Source organism: Silene latifolia, chromosome 1, assembly GCF_048544455.1.
Source record: "Silene latifolia isolate original U9 population chromosome 1, ASM4854445v1, whole genome shotgun sequence".
NCBI lineage: Eukaryota > Viridiplantae > Streptophyta > Magnoliopsida > Caryophyllales > Caryophyllaceae > Silene > Silene latifolia.
In genome coordinates this window covers 171,948,006-171,966,884 of record NC_133526.1, presented here as the reverse complement: position 1 = coordinate 171,966,884, position 18,879 = coordinate 171,948,006, and the positions used below count along the sequence as shown (strand labels likewise).

General features: G+C 36.2%; 1 protein-coding gene across 1 annotated transcript; it reads left to right on the top strand.

The window, feature by feature from the left end:
* Positions 1-14,455: 14,455 nt before the first annotated feature.
* On the top strand, positions 14,456-18,166 carry LOC141587654 (putative serine/threonine-protein kinase CST). The gene is made up of 6 exons (XM_074409129.1): positions 14,456-14,519; positions 14,948-15,255; positions 15,900-16,035; positions 16,549-16,685; positions 17,363-17,483; positions 17,745-18,166. The coding sequence occupies exons 1-6, from the start codon at positions 14,456-14,458 to the stop codon at positions 18,164-18,166; spliced, it is 1,188 nt and encodes a 395-aa protein (XP_074265230.1).
* Positions 18,167-18,879: the final 713 nt, after the last annotated feature.

Sequence of the window (18,879 nt, the reverse complement as noted above, 5' to 3'; positions counted from 1 at the left end):
CACTGATACGGACATTCCGTTCTTGAGACGGTGACCAAGCATATGATTGCTACAAAAAAAAAGCGACAAAATTTCATATTAGTATTTATAAAAGTATAACCTTGGTTATTAAAACAAAGAATTACGGAAAATATGTACCCGAAAGTTATTGAACCACGCATCTCTTTGTGCTTGAGAAGCTTGTGTCCACGATGTAGGAATTGGACCCACGAAATTAGTCTTCGTGCTTTTCGTGACACCTCGTATCACGCAATCGTCCATAAACCTGCATTTATTTTGAACATGTAAAATTACAAACAATTATTATTTTAAAAAAAAAAAAAAAAAAAAAAAAATAGTAGACTAATAAAGAATAAAACTTACCATAATCCCGCCGGCTCAAGAATCATCTTATGATCCGAAGTGTACCGTATCGGCACCCGTGGCTCGTCGGTAGCGTCGCTCCTCACCGTCACCGTCACCGTCCGTCATGCAGATCGGATCCTCCCGCACAAACTCCTCCTCCTCTCTCCGGACGCGTATTGTCCTCCTCCTCGAGCCGCCTCCACGCTTCCTACCTCGACTGCTCCAAACCATCTGCAGATAATACAAATAAAAATTAACACAAATAATGATAAATGAAAATTATACAGACTTCTAAATTTTAATAATTTACTCTTGAGCAATACAAAATTATACCAATTTAATCATCTTCATCTTCAAACCCCTCGTCCTCATCCTCATCCTCTTCCTCATCGTCATCATCATCATCATAATCATCTTCATCTCCAAACCCCTCGTCCTTCCTCCTTTTCTCCTCCTCCCTTCTCCTCCTCACCTCATCTTCCCCCTCCTCTCCTCCTCTTCTCTTCCCTTCTCTCCTCCTCCTCCTCCGCCTCATCCTCCCCCTGAGCTCTCTTCCACATCATAAAATTCTTCCTCTTCCATGTCTTCACCATCTTTATTCTCATGCTCATAGTTGATTTCATCGGGTGGAGACAAAAGCGTTTCATTTGAAACGTTTTCTTCTTGAAAAAAGTTGTATCAACTTGTGACCGTGCCTTCGTCTTAAAGATTGCACACCACGCATTTTGATTTCTATCATTTGTTGTGCTTGGATAAGTAGCAAAATACACTTGATGAGCCTGATGTGCAAGTATAAATGGATCATACTTAGAGTATGTTCTAGTACGATTCACTTCTACAAGCTTGTATTGTTCATGTACTCTCATTCCAGCCACAGAATTATCCTTCCAGTCAACCTTGAATAAGACAGTTTTATAAGCTCGGTCACGTCCACTATAACTAATTTCAAAGATATCTTCAACTATACCATAGTATTCGTTGTCATCAAGACAAGAAATAGTAACCCCCCAATTGCACCTAGCCTTAGCTTTACCGTGGTTGAATGTTTGAAAATTAAACCCATTAACCGAGTATCGATTCCACGTTCTTACCATTTTTGAAGGACCAAAAGCCAAACTTCTTATCAAATCATCTTGAATATTCAACTCAATTACATGTTTCTGAAACCATGATGGAAATTGGTCCTCATGTTTGTCCCAAACATCATCCTTACTTATATTAGGATTCCTCTGAATGAAATCATTAACAAACTATGTTTCGTATGGCTCCAAGAGGTCACAATTAGATAGCACGTAAAGGTGGGCACGATTATACTCTTTATCATCCAAATATCGTGTTTGCCCCTTTGATGAACACCCTTCATCATCTTGAGTTTGAAAAAATTCGGGTAAACTTCCGTCTACTTCATCCGGTTTCTCAACATTCAAGTTTTTTGCTTTGGTTTCTATATGTTTTTCAAAGTAAAGAGAACAAAAGTTTGCAATCTCTTCCGTTAAATAAGCATTGCATATAGAACCTTCCACCCTAGCTTTATTACCAATTTTTTCTTCAAATGATTAAGAAACCTATAAAAGTTAATGATGAGTTTTATTAATAATAAAGTTAACATATAATAAATAGATTAGTTATTATTATTAATTTTAATTTAAAAGTAGCTAGATTATCTTAATTACCTTTCAAATGGATACATCCACCTATATTGGGCGGGTCCCCCAACTTTGGCTTCATATGGCAAATGAACCGGTAGATGCTCCATGGAGTTAAAAATGCAGGAGGAAAGATCATTTCAAGCTTACACAATATCTGTGGTATTTGCTCTTCCAGACGAATCATGTCATCAACACATATTGAAGAGGCACATAAATCTCGGAAGAATTGACTAATCTCAACAACTGCATTCCAAACGTTTGTCGGCACGAGGTGTTTCAAAGCAACGGGTAATAATCGCTCCATGAATACATGACAATCATGACTTTTCAAGCCTTGCAACTTCAACTTCTTAAGATCAACACATCGACTAAAATCTGATGCATACCCATCAGGAAACTTCAAATTTTGTAACCACTCACACAATACTTTTCTCTTAGCTTTGTCGAGAGTGAAAATGGATGTTGGCTTAGACCCGTCGCCGCGAATGTGTAATTTGGGACGATGACAAAATTTCTGCAAATCTTTTCTAGAAGCAATGCTATCACATTTTTCACCTTCTACATCCATGATCATGTCAATTAGTTGCTCAAAGAAATTCTTTTCTATGTGCATTACATCCAAATTATGTCTTATCAACATTGTCTTCCAATAAGGAAGGTCCCAAAGAATGCTTCTTTTAAACCAACCGTTTTTCTGCTTTTTCAATTCTTTAAATTCTTCCTCGGTACCATCAATAGGGGATGGTAAATCACATACCGTCTTCCATATCTCATCCCCAGGCACTCGTTTCGGAGGGGCATCAAGCACCTCTTTACCTTTTGTGAAAGCTTTCTTGTTCTTCCTATGTGGATTTCCCTCTCGTAAGAAGCATCTATGACAATCAAACCAGCTTATTTTCTTGCTATTGGGAAGCCAAAATGCTTTACTTTCCTCCATGCAACAAGGACATGCTTTTTGTCCTTGTGTAGTCCACCCAGATAGCATACCATAGGCGGGAAAATCATTTATTGTCCACAAAAGGGAAGCTTTAAGTTGAAAATTTTGTTTTTTTAGACACATCATAAGTTTCCACCCCAACTTCCCACAAATATTTCAACTCCTCCACCAATGGTTGTAAATAAACATCCAAATTACGTTTCGGGCTTTTTGGTCCGGGAACAATAAGTGACAAGAAGATAAATGGTCTTTTCATACATAACCAAGGTGGTAAGTTGTATGGTGTGACCATAACGGGCCAACAAGAATACTTCCTCCCAAAATTACCGAAAGGATCAAATCCATCCGTACACAAGCCAAGTCGTACATTGCGGGGTTCCTTGGCAAAATCAGGATACATCTGATCAAATCGTTTCCATTCTTCCCCATCACTAGGATGACTCATCTTTCCCGGAGCACGTGGGTTTTCTTTGTGCCATCTCATTTGTTCGGCAATGTTTTTGGTGGCATAGATTCTTTGAAGTCTTGGTGCGAGAGGAAAGTAAAACAATTGGTTACATGCTATTGGTTTCTTACTCTTTTTGGCCCTCTTACTACCGTTGCCTTTTTCAACACCAAAACCGTATCTCCTTCACTTGTCTCATATCTATCCGCCCCACAACCTTTACATTTGTCAAGCAAAGCATCATCTTTCCAAAATAGCATACATCCTTCAGACATGCATCAATCTTTTCATGCGGTAATCAAGACCTTTAACTACTTTTTTGGTAGTATAGAAACTTCGGGTCATGATATTATCATCGGGGAAAGATTCCTCAAGGAACGAGGCAATGCCATCAACAGCAACAAATGGCATATTGAACTCACATTTCAAGGTAATTAGCCTAGAAGCGGCTTGTAACAATGTCATTCTGCTTCCTTCATACAAGGGTTTTTCTGAGGCTTTTAACATGTCAAGAAAGGCTTTTGCTTGTGGGTGTGGCGGTTGTTCTTCTGAAGTAGTTATATGGTCATCACTATTAAAAATAGTGGAATCCATAGCATCAACAACCATCTCTCTATATGGGTTCTCATCATTTTGTATTTGTTGGGTGTGAGTTTGTTCATGAATTGGAGAATATGCTTCTCCATGTGAAATCCAATTGTAATAATTTGGCTTAAACCCGTTTATAATGAGATGTTCTTCTACTACAATGTCAAGCTGGTATTTCAGGTTTTTGCATTTGGCACAAGGGCACCTAAGTTTTTTGTCTACCAAGTCATATTCATCTTGTTGTTTAGCAAATTCAATAAACTCGCTAACACCCTTTATAAATCTAGCGGTAGGACGTCTTTTCTTATTGGAATGGTCTAATCTTCCTTCATACATCCATGAACGTTCCAATCTCTTCATTTTAATCTAAAGAAGACCCCAAAGAAATTTAAACATTTTTAAAAAATAACAATAATATTAAATACAAAATTTAAACATTATACTCCACATTATACAATAAACATATGAAAACAATATATAAATATTGTCAATAAGTAATCCATCTTCGAATGGGGTCCTTATCACTCCAACCTAAACCCGTCAATGTACGTTTCAAGTCACTAGCAAACACACTTGTAATTTATTAATGAGGAAAAAATTCGGCAGCAATTCCCTTCATTTCTCCAAATACACATATACATGTATTCGGAGAACATTAAAGGGATCGCCACCAAACTCATTCCTCATTAATAAATCACAAGTACGTGTTTACTACCTAAATGACTTGAAACGTACAAAGACAGTCCCAAAATGGGGACTATTCAAGAATTACTCCTAATGAGTAATTCTTGAACGGGTACTAAGTCAACATCAAATCAAACAACAACACAATCAAGTACTAAATTAATTAAGTCAATCAATAGCCCAATTCAACCACATAGTAAAGGCTTCTATCCTAAAGTCCGTAACATAATTTGAACTAAAATTAGTAAATTTAAAAAGTAACTGGTAAGAGGAGGTTACCTAATCAAGTAAAAGCAAAAATGAAAAGAAAACAAGAAGCAACGACTCACAGACGTGCGGTGGTGCCTAGCAACAAGTGACAACCCCCGAAAAGAGAAAAGAAAAACAAAAATAACAAGGTTATTCTACCTCAATTCATCAATAACATGAATTATCAAACTAAATTTATCAAAATCAAGTCCTAAAGAAGGTTCTACTTAGCTAATAGATAATTTCTCTTAATCCAAAAGACGGTTCCACTTAGCTAATTCCATTAATGCAAAGGACGGTTTCACTTAGCTTAACATTAATAATAATAAGGCGGTTTAATTAGTAATAATAATAATAATAATAATAATAATAATAATAATAATAACAATAATAATAATAATACTAATACTAATAATAATACTAATACTAATAATAATAACAATAATAATAATAATACTAATACTAATAATAATACTAATACTAAACCCTTCCCCCACCGCCACCACCCACGGCCACCCTTCCCCCACCGCCACCCTTCCCCCACGGCCGACCAAACCCCCACCCATAACCCTAAACCTAAACACAAACCCCCTTAATCATTCCCTTTTAATTCAAACACAAATTAAACTAAATCTAACTACAAATTAATCTAACATACTAACTACAAATAAATCTAACAAACTAACCACAAATTAATCAAACTAACTACAAATTAATCTAACAAATTAAACAAATTAAACTGAAATTAAACAAAAAAAAACTAACCTAATTAAAGAGAGTGATGGAGGCAATGAGAACGGTGGTCACGGTGGTGGAAGTGGTGGTGTGGTTTAGAGCTGATCAAGTGCGGGTCGGCCCGTTCGGCCCAGCCCGTCCGGCCCGCTAAAATAGCGGGCTCGGACAAGAAAAACAAAAAATTAAACGGGTAACGGACAAGAAAATTAGGTCTGCTAGAATAAATGGACGGGCTTGGACTAAATAAAATTGCCCATGGGCGGCCCGCTAGGCCCGCTATTAAAAGTAACCTCATAAAGGTCCTCAAAAACCCTCAATCCTCAGACCTTCTCTGCTCATTTTATTTACAATTTGTACACTCTAAAGCAATTAGGTAGCGCAAATGAATACTTATGTCTTACGTATAAGTGGAAGATTGTCGGTATTTACACTTGTCGTATAAATATTTTTCGACAATGGACGACATGCTAACGCGATTGTCGTATAAACATAGTACCTTATAAGTATATATTACACGGGAGTGTATGTAACCGCTAACAATGCCGCACAAACACCAAGGCAAAAATGAACTTTTGATGTTTGTAGTAGAACATTGTCAAACTTGTGTTTTTTCCAAAATCTAGTAAAAACCTATCTTTTGAAAATTAGTATATACTTTCTTAAGGGTAAGCTTTTAAAGACAATTGTTAAGTTTTAGTGGGATGTAGCGATAACAAACTCGTGTTTTAATAGAAACACTAATTTCTGTATTTGATTTTAGGCAGGCCCGCGGGCCGGCCCGCTCTTTTGAAGTGGGCGGGTACGGACAGTTGAAACTAGCCCGCTTAGCGGGCTCGGGCTATAAAATAAGGCCCGTCGGACACTTTTTTAGCAGTTGGGCCCGGCACGTGTCCGGCCCAAGCCCGCCTTTGATCACCTCTAGTGTGGTTGTGTGGTTGTTGTCGTCGCCTTTCGCCCGCTGCTTCCTCTCTCTCTTTTTTTTTTTTTTTTGTTTCGAAAGAGTAAAGCAGGAGAGAGGACTGACCGTTTTCTATAAAAAAAATTGGCGACTGAAGAGCCCATTTGGCGACTGCATTTCAGTCGCCAAATTTGGCGACTGCACATATATCCGTCGCCAAATTTTAATACTCGGTCGCCAAATTGATTCCCTTTTTAAAAATTGATAGCCTGGTTTCTACTTACAAAATTGGCGATCGATTGTCAATTTGGCGATCGAGTTTGATCGCCAAATTGGCGACTATATCTAATTCATCGCCAAATTGAAAGTTTCAGTCGCCAAGTTTGATTCCTTTTTTGAAAAAGTCAGTCGCCATATTGGCGACTAATTTCAGTCGCCAATTTAAAAATCAGTCGCCAATTTGGCGACTACTTATTTCAGTCGCCAAATTTCGGTCGAGTATGCAACTTAATAAAATCCGTAGTATTACATTTTCTCTGTTGTCGACCAGGACACTATAGGTAACATCAGGCCTTAGTATGCATGTATAGAAGTGTGTTAACCAAAGGGAGTTTCAGCAATTTAACACATTTATCTTATTAAACTGTCTTTCGACATAAAATTGTCGAGCTTAACGGTGCTGGTAATTCAGTTTTTTTATGCCGCAGAAAATACATATAAGTTTGTGTCTTTAATTTAACGTAAGTCAAATTAAAAGTAATACAAAATTACAATAATAAAATCATAATAATCATTTTGCATGTCTATATGATAGGCCAAACAAAGGAAGGCACAGTACTAACCCGCTACAAATTCCAAAGATGAATCTGGCCCGTTTGAAGCAAAAAACGACTATAAAACTGAAAATATGTACAAACATCTAGTAGTACCTTCGAATGTTTTCAGAGTTCCATATCCAACGACGATCGAAATTATTCGAGTCCATTATTCTCAGGCTGATTCTGTTAGAAATTGTGGCACGACAACAAATTAAAGCCAATTACAATAAAGCAATTAGAGTAAACAATGGGCAACACGCAATGCAATCGTCAAATTGTATACAACGATCAAACACACAAAAACCCGAGTGTTGCAAATGGTGAATAAACATACCTGTCGCATATAATATGAGCAAACTCACTATTTCTCCAGTAATAATAAAAACCCATCTCCCTGAAAATAAAATTAACCACTACCAACTGTCGGCTATTCACAGGTATTCACATTCACAATAACTAATTCAACAACAAATGGTTAATTGTTCCATTGCGATTCTGCCCGAGAGCGTCTGAAGACCTTGTTTTATCAATACCGGTTTCAATATCAAACAATTTGGATATAATAGAGTTGGTTTTTGATTTTGAATTCAATACGGAGATGAATATCAATCAATTTGAATATAATAGAGATGAAATATTGGGGAATAACGATGTAATTTGATGGTGAATAATGGTGACTTCGGTTTCGGACAGAGGTATATGAAGAGGGTGAAGATTAAGGGACGATTTTTATACTGCTTTTTTGAATTTCGTAACAATGATTGTGATGAATTTGGCAACTGAGCAATTATAATTTTTTTTGGGTCTAAACCATCCGGTAATCCGAACCACATTGGGCCGACTAATCCGGATTTCGGGGCGTGTCCAAGGATTACGGTATTTAAACCCTCCCAATCGCAGTTGTGGCAGATCGATCCGCAGACCTCCCTACCAAGCGCAGACCCATGCTACCACTGCGCCAACCAACGATTGGTAGCAATTATAATTAGTAGGCACTCAATATGGGCTTTCAATTTGGTTTAAGGATTGAACTGGAGTTAAGAGGGAGATGAAGGAACACATCAATGTTTTGGTTTCCTTTCTTTCTTAACGGTTTTTTTTTAATCTTTCTTTGCAGGTAGGAAATGATGAGTAGCAGTTGACGTGTACAACACGTGGGTAATCAAAATCCAGGTGGCTTTTTTCAGTCCTACGTGGATTTGTCCGTGTGGCGTTTATTAGCCATTTTAGGGGAGACTTTTAATTATATTTATAGACTAGTTTTGTAATCCTGAAAATCACGGATTTAGTTGTTTCTTTTTTCTTTTTTTTTTTTTAAAAAAATTGTGAAAATATAATTCTCTTATTGTTTGTCATGTAATTAGAAGGACTGTAATCGTACTGATAATCATTCTGGGTGCGAAGAATTCTAATAATGTTGTGATCAAATCGTGTCGAGCTTCTGCATCAATGGCGCAATACAACAATCTCGGTTATCAATGGCTGACGGGATTCTATGAGAATCGGGTACTCAGTTTGGGGCATCGTCTTTTGTAGCAAATAAAATTTAACTGCTAACAGGGAAAGTGAATAAGGGTTAATGGTGGAAGTAGATGGAGTGGTTAGCGTTGGAAGTAGATGAAGTGAGTCATTTTTTTTGGTATGTGAGAATTAAATCAAACCCCAAAAAAATAAGGAAAATGAAAGGGCGCCACCGGGTGACACCCAATTTAAGCATCTGTAACACCCCCGTACACCAGGATGCCTTACCAAGGACCGTCCCAGTATATGAAGGTGTTACCATCTCGGTTTCCCGAGGTAGTAGATCAAATAGACAATGAAAGAACATTTATAATACATTAACGTACTCTTGTAACTCGGTACAAATATAATTACATGTGATGATAGAGACGATTATAACTCGTGATTCTGCACTTCTAAACCAGTACCATGATGACTCGATCCCTCCAAGCCCAACAACCACAGACCAATAGTACCTGCTAAGCCAACTGCTCACCATCCCCGAATGGATCACAGCAGATGCCACAAAACAACAACAACGGGGTCAGTACTGTCTAATCAAGTTAAGACAAACAAACAACGTAACCGGCTGATCATCCTCCATAGTAACTGACTACACACCAAAGTGTGTAGCCCTGCCGGATTACCCATCGCAATAGGTAATCCACTCCGCCGGTGGGGGACCGCAGCCCATCCCCACCTAAAATCCCGCTCATCAACGAGCGACAACCCTGTCCCTTAATGTGCACATCCCCTCTCGTGACGGGTTCCACGGAGGGCGAACTAGGGTGTGAAGTCACTCCCGCAAGTGACTCCACCACAATCAACACACACATCACAACACCACGGCATCACAACTGTCACAACACCACAACCATCACAACATGCACCACCGTCACCACAACACCCATACTCCGATGATCAGCAGATAACAACAATTACAAAACAAACACAATCTTAATCAATTAACAGTAACTGTGTAGGGAAACCTACCTCATTGTCAATCATGAAAAGCATCCACATATAGCCAAGCAAGACTCCGACATGCATCCTAATAACGCGAATCGATGGTGACACGGACGATGACCACACACGCATCCTTCCTAAGCAAATTGATTAGCCAAATACTAGGTCGTTAAATACTAGAATTAAACTATCAAATTAACAATTTATAAGCCAAACTATACTCTAAGTTACTCCAATGGATAAAGCAATATAGTGCAAGTAAGGGTCGATCCCAAGAGAAGGACTTTTAAACTAAAAACTTGAATTGTAAACTATTGACTACTAAACAAGACTCTACTACCAATTTAGGCTCTAATGTCAAGTTTATGAACAAACAAATGGTTATTAACAATGACAAACAATAGATGAACATAGACAAAGGAGAGGTTTTGAGTTGATTAGTAACATAAAAACAAAGTAAAGTTGCAATATTTCTCTATCAAGCAATATAACAAACACTTGGAGAGCAAGAGAATTCAATATTAAAGAGGACTTGGTGCAATCCTTCCTTAGTAACCAACAATAGTAAAGTTAGACTCTTTTATAATTCTCCTCTTATTAGCTACCCAATACTTTCTAATCAAGATATCAACATACACAAATTAAACCATCCATGTATATCCTTCAAGTTTAATCAACAATTCATTAAACCATGAGTGCAAATCAAACATGAGCATTAAGAGTTGTGCCAAGATAAGAAGCTAGGATCAATTCTCACAAGATTAAACCATACAAATGAGAAAAGACATGAAATTTCCTACTTATTGCATGAATCCTTTAAACCAAATCAACATGCAACAAGCTTGCTCCAAATAATCCTAGATAGGTTAAACCATTTCTCTAGGATTTGCAATAGTTGAGTAAATAAGATGCAAGAGTGATCAATTCTAACATTCATCTACTCAACATGAGAATTAAGCATAAGGAAAGATCAATAGATAAATAAGAAGAGATTAAGAGAGTCTTACAATACCAAAGTTAGAAACTTTGGATGAATTACACCAAGCAAAAGAAAGATTAGCCTTCCATATCCTTAGAAAAACCCAAGAAATATGGAAAGATTAATATCCCATGCCAAAAGATTACAACTTTCTCCTAAATTACCAAGTTTTCTTAACATACAAGTCTTTGAGATTTTTGCCTTAATAAGAAGATTAGATGATTCTTGGTAAGGAGGTTGTTTTTAGATCTCCAAACATGTGGGTATTTATACCCTTGAGCCTCCCTTTTTGGTCACAAACAAATGGGCTTTCGAAAATAGGAAAAAGGGAAAACGGTCGTAATGATCAGGGGAAGACCGGAGGCTCCGGTGGGGGCCGGAGGCTCAGGTGGGGACCGGAGGCTCCGGTGGGGACCGGAGGCTCCGGTATGGGCCGCAGGCTCCGATTTCAGCTTGCACCACAATCTCGCGAATGCCATATCTCCCTCGTTTCTTGGTCAAATAAAACATTCAACCTATCGTTGGAAAGCTAAGATCACAAGCTTTAACCTCCACTTGTCATTGTGTCGATACGAGGTCTGGAACTCGAGATATACTCGTTTGAAGTTGAGCCTTGTGAAACCGAGTTTTCAATTCTTCATTTTGGCTTTTGTTTGTCTATGCCAAGGCATCAAATCTTCCATTAACTTACTTTTCTTGACTTTGAACTTATTCCCTTGGCTTACCTTTTGCTCTCCTTCTTCATCTTGGTTGATCGTGGCTCGGGTTTGACTTGTGAGTCGGCTTGTACAAAATGATCCATTCATCCCAACTTACTAATATGAAGTACTTGAATTACCTTGAGATGTAAATACCAACAACAAGTTCAAATGATCCAAATTACAACCAAAGTGGATTCACCTGAAAATACAACGATTAACACTCTAAACCGGCTTTGTGACAAGTTTATTCAACTAAATGTACCTAATTAGGCAAACACTATTTGACTCTTATCACAAATCCCGACCTTCCCATGGTTGAGGTGTAGGCTATAAACATGAGAGTGTATGGAGGTAAGGGTGATAAGAGAGAGTGGTAGATTAGGGTTTGAGAAAGAAGAACTATCGAGAAAATGAGAAAATGAAATGAGTCTCGGAATTTGCGTTTTATATTAACGCGTCAACAGCAGCCATACTCGGTCGAGTACTGGCATACTCGGCCGAGTAGGCTCTACTCGGTCGAGTGTAGATAATACTCGGCCGAGTAGCCTCTGGTAGGTCGAGTAACCACTCCTATCTAGTACATATTCCTATCATCGTCTCTCACCTATTCTTCCCTAAGGTCTTTCTTGGTCAACAGAGTCCTTAAATATCCTGGGTGTTACAGCGTCACCCTCTCACATGGGGTGAGTGAGAACCCCTTCAATTAAGAATAGTTGTGAGAGGGTGGCACCTAATTTGAGCATCACCCGGTAACGCCCTATCACTATCCAAAAAATAATACGGAGTAGTACTCTTCTTTCAGATGGCTCTTGACCAAACAAATTAAAAATAAAATAAGACAGTGGGGTAGGGTGAGGTGGTAAAAGGTAGAACACTAATTAACTTTTTTTTTAAGATAAAGTTTATGTCAAATAATAAAATAGTAATAATGAATAATTGATAATTTATAATCCAAATTAATGGAAGCTAATTGTGATAATCCTAGGATGTAAAAAATTAAATGTATTAGGATGCCTTTTAACTATATAGTATAAATGTTGCTAAGTGATTTAGCGCAGTTATTTTTTATTTTTCAAATGAGTGCATTATATCGCTGATAAGAATCGAACCCTTAATCTTATGATTGGAGTAAGAAATCTTTTAACAACTGTTTTTATTTAACGCAGTTATTAAGGTATGTTTAGTATTCGAAAGCCAGGATTAGCGAATAAAATCTCAAAAATTAGAATTACTAATTAATGATGTCTTTTTATATGTATGGCTTCCACGAAGAAGTGTGTGATTTTACCTTTGCAAGAATAGTACTCCCTTCCTCCCGGTCATTTGTTGTCCTTTTTTATTTTGGCAGTGTCCTAGTCATTTGTTGTCCTTTCTATTTTAGGAATAGATTTGATGAACAATTTGGTCATTCACACTCAATTTGGTCCACATGTCATTTAGTAATTGACTCCCTTCTCTTTTCTTGGTCTTTGTGTCAAAATCAAAGGACAACAAATGACCGGGACGAAGGGAGTAATACGGAATATTGTGAAATGGAAGGCATCGATCTTCCACTAGAATATACTCCATACTCTTTTCATTCATTTTATTTTCGAACATTTGTTTAATATATATGAGTAGTATTTTAATCCAAACAAGTTTATCTGTAAGCCTTATTTAACTAATTAAGTATTTGTAACTTATTCATTTTTTTGTGAAGTGGGCACATATTCAACTTTTTTAAAATATAAATAATTATACATTGATAATTACTAGGAAAAAGATTAGTAAACCGTAAATGTATAGTTATTTTTTTTTTCAGCTTTCAACTAACATTATTAAACCGAATCTAAAGATATAAATGCAACCACCGGGCTAGCTTTTCCCTTTTCTTTGCCGTTTTAAGTAAACTTTTTCCTTCAATTGATCAAGTCAATTGTTGCCAATTTGCCCTTTGCCATCCTTGTCCGGTTGCCCCCTCCTAAATACGAATCATTACAAAACTTAACTGACGAAATTATTGTATACTTGTATATAAATACACACACAACATGCTCTTTCACATTTTGTTCCTCATTTTTTAATATTTTCTTACTCCATATATTATTTTTATAACAATAATTTGCATACGTATAACCGTAGAAGGCTACTACCTAATCTCTTAGGCTTTGACTTGATACAACCTTCTCCATACCACTAGATTCTCATTCGATAATTGCTCTTATATGATAAGTAGTTACTTCGCAATAATTTAATTTTCTATTTTTATTATTTCATATAACTTAATAGGGTTCTGATTTTTTTTTATTAATTTCAGCTTTCATATGAAATAATTTAATTTTCTAATTTTCTATCTATCTCAGCTTACTACAATTCAATTAAGCTTCCTTCAACTCTGAGCTTATTACTGCAGTTGAGTTCAACTCACTTCAGCTCAATTCAGTTATGTTAAGTTTTATTCAACCTAAAATTACAGGGTCTAACTAAATATTATCATATATCTGATCTTACATAGCTATAATATTTTAATTTAAGACGATTTCTCAAAAAACTTACTCGGTATTATTACAATAGCGAAATCTATCATATTTTTTTTTTTAAATATATGTTGAAACTAACCCACGTCATTGATTCACTCAATTCAATGTTATACATCCATTTATCAATTATGTTTGTCAAACTCTAGTTAAGCAAGATTCGTCCTAATCAAGAAAAGATGCTTGAAATTTACCTAATACACGACATTCGTCTAAATAATTAGAATTGTATCTAAGGAAAAAAACAAACAACCGTGGAGACACAATATTGTAGCCATCAAGTGGGGCTACACCATTAGTATTTAAAATTATTGAGATGAGAGTACGTAGATTATTTAGTGCTTCCTTTTGACTTATTTTTGTTTAAATACCCTAATTCAAATGCACATTTGTTCTCATAATAGTTTCAACTTTCAACAAATTAAAGATATCCTCCATCATTAACATGGGAAATTGCTTGGGATCTTCCATTATTGCACCTATCTCCAAGAATTCTACTAATTCATTAGGTACTTTTAATTTATATTTCAACTTTATCTTCCTTTTTAGTTTTATTTATGGCGTTTGATGCAAACTATTGATGTCAAGTAATGTATTTCATAGGTTATTTAGTTGATTGTATGTGCATGTAATACTCATATCACCCTCTAGTGAACCTTAGTTTACATTTTGTTTCTTTTATGACGAGGGAACCTGCAGCCACTATCTTAGTATCTTTCTTACGTACTGAGTAAACCCTTGAATATATGTGACAACTTGCAAACCATGTATATCAGTTTCTACTAAAAGAGTTGTACGAATTTTTATATGATATTCAATTTCCTTTCAGCTTAATATCCTATCTAAACAAAAGAAATTATATCGCTATATCACGTTGTAGATCGTCTAGGATAAGTCATATTGAGATAATGTTGTTATTGTTGTTGTTATGTTTTAGGGTCGAAGAGTAGTGGCAACTCGTCAACAACGAAAGGGGAAGGAAATGGAGGAGGAGGAGGACCATCAACACACATATTTGGAGAAATTGTAGTGCCAAACCTAAAAGCATTCTCATATCAAGAATTAATAAAGGCAACAAGTAATTTTAAGCAAGACACAATGTTAGGAGAGGGAGGATTTGGAAGGGTTTACAAAGGGTGGATTGATGAGACTACTTTGGAACCTTCTAAGCCTACTCTTGGTGGTCTCCCTATTGCTGTCAAGAGAAGTAAGGCTGACAGTGCCCAAGGATTTAAAGAATGGAATGTATGTCATCTTCTTTTCTATTACACCTTTATCGATTTTTTTTATAAAACCCGTAATTGGGTAAATAATTCACTTCCAAGATATCCAAAATCACAGCATCAACAATATCATGGAATATTAGATATTAACTAGCTTAGTTGGTAAAGTTATGAGAGATTGTACTCATGACCTGGATTAAAAAAAAAAAAAAAAAAAAAAACAATCATCTGCAATAAGTTATCAGCCCAAGTCATTCGACCTAGTTGTCTTAGATGAGAATGTGCTAACTCATGAGCTACATACATCTTCGCGGATTTTGATTATTCTTCATTCTTCTTTAGTTTCCTTTATGTCAAAATCGATGGCATAATCAACATATTACGTGATGCTCAATTGCAATTCAAGTAACAATTTTCCACACGTGTTTTGTGACGTAACTACCATGCTGTGAGTAGGACTTGAGATGGCACAATTTTTCAAATAACTAAAGTTTTACGTTGTAAAATATATTTGATTTGAAATTTTATGCCTGTAAAATATTAGAACCTCATAACATTAACGATTAAATAACAATTGTATTAAAATTGACTTCGCTCTCTGTCAAGTATTGACATGCAAATTTTGATTTATGATCGTGATTTAAAAATGAATGTGATTTGATGTAGATGGAGATCAAATTTTTGGGGAAGTTATCACATCCAAACGTGGTTAAGTTGATTGGCTATTGCTGCGAAGAAACGGAATTGCTTCTTGTGTACGAATTCATGCAAAAAGGAAGCCTAGAAACCCATCTTTTCCAACGTAAATTATTTGCACTCTACCAACTCTTATAAACTTACTTGCTCACTTTTTTGCCCTTAATTTATGGCTTTATTTTCCTACCTGAAAGTTATTAGTGTTATTTTTATACTCCCTACTAGGAGTATAGTAATTAGTGATGGAAGTTTTTTTTTCATAAAAAGCGAAATAAATTTATGTTTTCAGCCTAAAATGAAATATCTTAGTACGCAAATGTCAGATTATTAGTCGCGTCATAATACATACGGAGTACTAGTATGCAAGTAGCCAAAATAAATAACAATGTTGATACAATTAGTCTCCCTTATTATGATGACAATATCAGTCTAAAATAAAAAAAACGCGTCAAGTAACACAACAAATAAATAGACGAAACAATTTTTTTCCTAATCCCTAGGACCCTAGTGGTTTTGCGTTTTGTCTTGTTTATCTATTTGACCTGTTTTCAATAAAAATGGATACCACAGTCATACTACCGTCTTAAATAAGAACTTGTGACGTTGATAAAACATGCAGAGAATAGAGAAGCGCCATCATGGAGTACAAGAATAGATATAGCAATAGATGCAGCTCGTGGGCTTGATTTCTTGCATACAACTGAAGAAGTTGTCATCTATCGAGACTTCAAAGCTGCTAATATTTTATTAGATAAGGTAATTAATTAATTAATTAATTAATGTATAATATGATGATGATTAAGGCAATAATAGTACTTTTGTTAGAAGAATTGATTGATTGATTTCACACGCTTTTTCGTGTTTACATTGAGTCACATGTTTGATTGAAGAAGACATGTGTACTTTCAGGAAGCTAGCTTGACTTTCTATGAGTTCGGTTGGACTGTCGTCTACATAACAAAATCTAGGCATAAGGCATGCAACTTACAGGCTAACAAGACATTTAATTGGAGCTTAAAAGATTATACAACTGCCCTAATTTTTAACCATAAATTCTTGTTTAAGGTTTCAGAATTTGTTTTAGCGGTAAAACGGATTAGAATAGGTATTACTCTGTATATGATAAGGGCAGTTGCCTATGTTAGCAAGAAGGTTGCCTTATTATCATCGAATGATAGTATTTAATCTGTTTTATCATTAAAACAAATATTGTCGTCTTAAACAAGACTAATTGTTTTATCATTAAAACAAATATTTCCGCTTCCATAAATACTTGTCTAGGTGCATCATTACAAATATTTTCTATATATTCCTAAAATAAGAATTATTGAGTTTAGAACACGATCAAACTTACTGAGAATGTAGATCAGACGAAACAATTAAACACGTGGTAAACTAATTTGACGATGTTTGTTTACATTTTTTTGACACAGAATTACAATGCTAAACTCTCGGATTTTGGAATTGCTAGATTGGGTCCGATTGATAAATCCCACGTGACAACGCAAGCCATGGGTACATATGGCTACGTTGCTCCTGAATACATCAACACCAGTATGTTATACACCACATCTTTACATTTTTAAAACTTCCTTTATCCATAATCGTGAAATTTAATGGTTAGAATTTCGCTCACACACATATAGATTCAAATTTAAAACAAATGGTTATACATAACATGCACACTACGTCACTATAGATTGGTTTTGCAATGGAAGCCCTTAGTTAAACCAGAAAAATTCCAATACATTTCTAAAAATTTCGTTTTTCACAAATATTTGTGATTATTATAATGAGATTACTGTCTACATGCAGGTCATTTGTATGTAAGAAGCGACGTATATAGTTTCGGGGTGGTGTTGCTTGAGTTGATAACAGGCCAACGGGCCTTCGATTCTAACCGGCCCAGCGGACAGGCCAATCTTGCTGATTGGTGTAGGCCCATGCTTAATCAAAATTCCAAATTAAAGAAGATAATTGACGTTCGATTGAAAGAATATCCTCCGAAAGCAGTGAATGAGATGGCCCAACTCATATGGAAATGCATCCAAATTGACTACAAAAAGAGGCCTCATATGTGTGAGGTACTCTTAATTCTCGAGGGAATTAAGTCGATTCAGGTGAGCCCGAAAGGTGTAAACGGCTTTATTAAGTCGAACTCCGATGGCAGAGACGTAAGGGTTAGTAGACGGGGAGGTAACGGGGGTGTGAGCCCAAGGCAGGCAAGTTTACCGTAATACTCATGGCTAGTTGATTGTCCAAGCGACATTGTAGCATAACAGGACATCTATTGCTGATATCTGATTGTACGGATCGGAGTAATAAATTGTGTTAATAGATTGTTGAAAAATATACCCTTGTATAATGTTACAGTACAATGGATATGCTCTGTAATTCGACAATAATAATCAAAGGAGCCGAGCTCAACCTTGAAGATGATTGAAGGATTAGAGAGAATAGTAGAGAGATATATAAACTGTAAAAATGAAATGTATATTATATGATTGAATGAATGAGTTTGTTACAGCTTTGATGTATTTATATAACTAACATTGCCAGCTAATGACAACTAACAAACTGCAAACACATTGACAGCTAACAACTTCTAACAGATTTTAACTAATTCAACCAACTTGATATACTACTCCCTCCTAGCCTGATTATTGGTTACTGTTTCTTTTTTTATGCTAGTCGGGTGTTGGTTCCTCTTTCCTTTTTTGACAAATTTTTGGGGTGTGAAATTACCATAGGGCCCTCACTAGTCTCTTGTATTTACTAAAGTTGTCATCATATTGGCCCACTCTATTTACAGTGACCCAACCCAATTACCCCATCCCAAGACTAAACAAGACACCCTAATTAAACAAGCCCATCAACTAAGCCCAATTAACAATAACTCAACCTAATCTTCCCGCCTCTTGTAGATACCTCATTTCTGCACCTCCCGCCA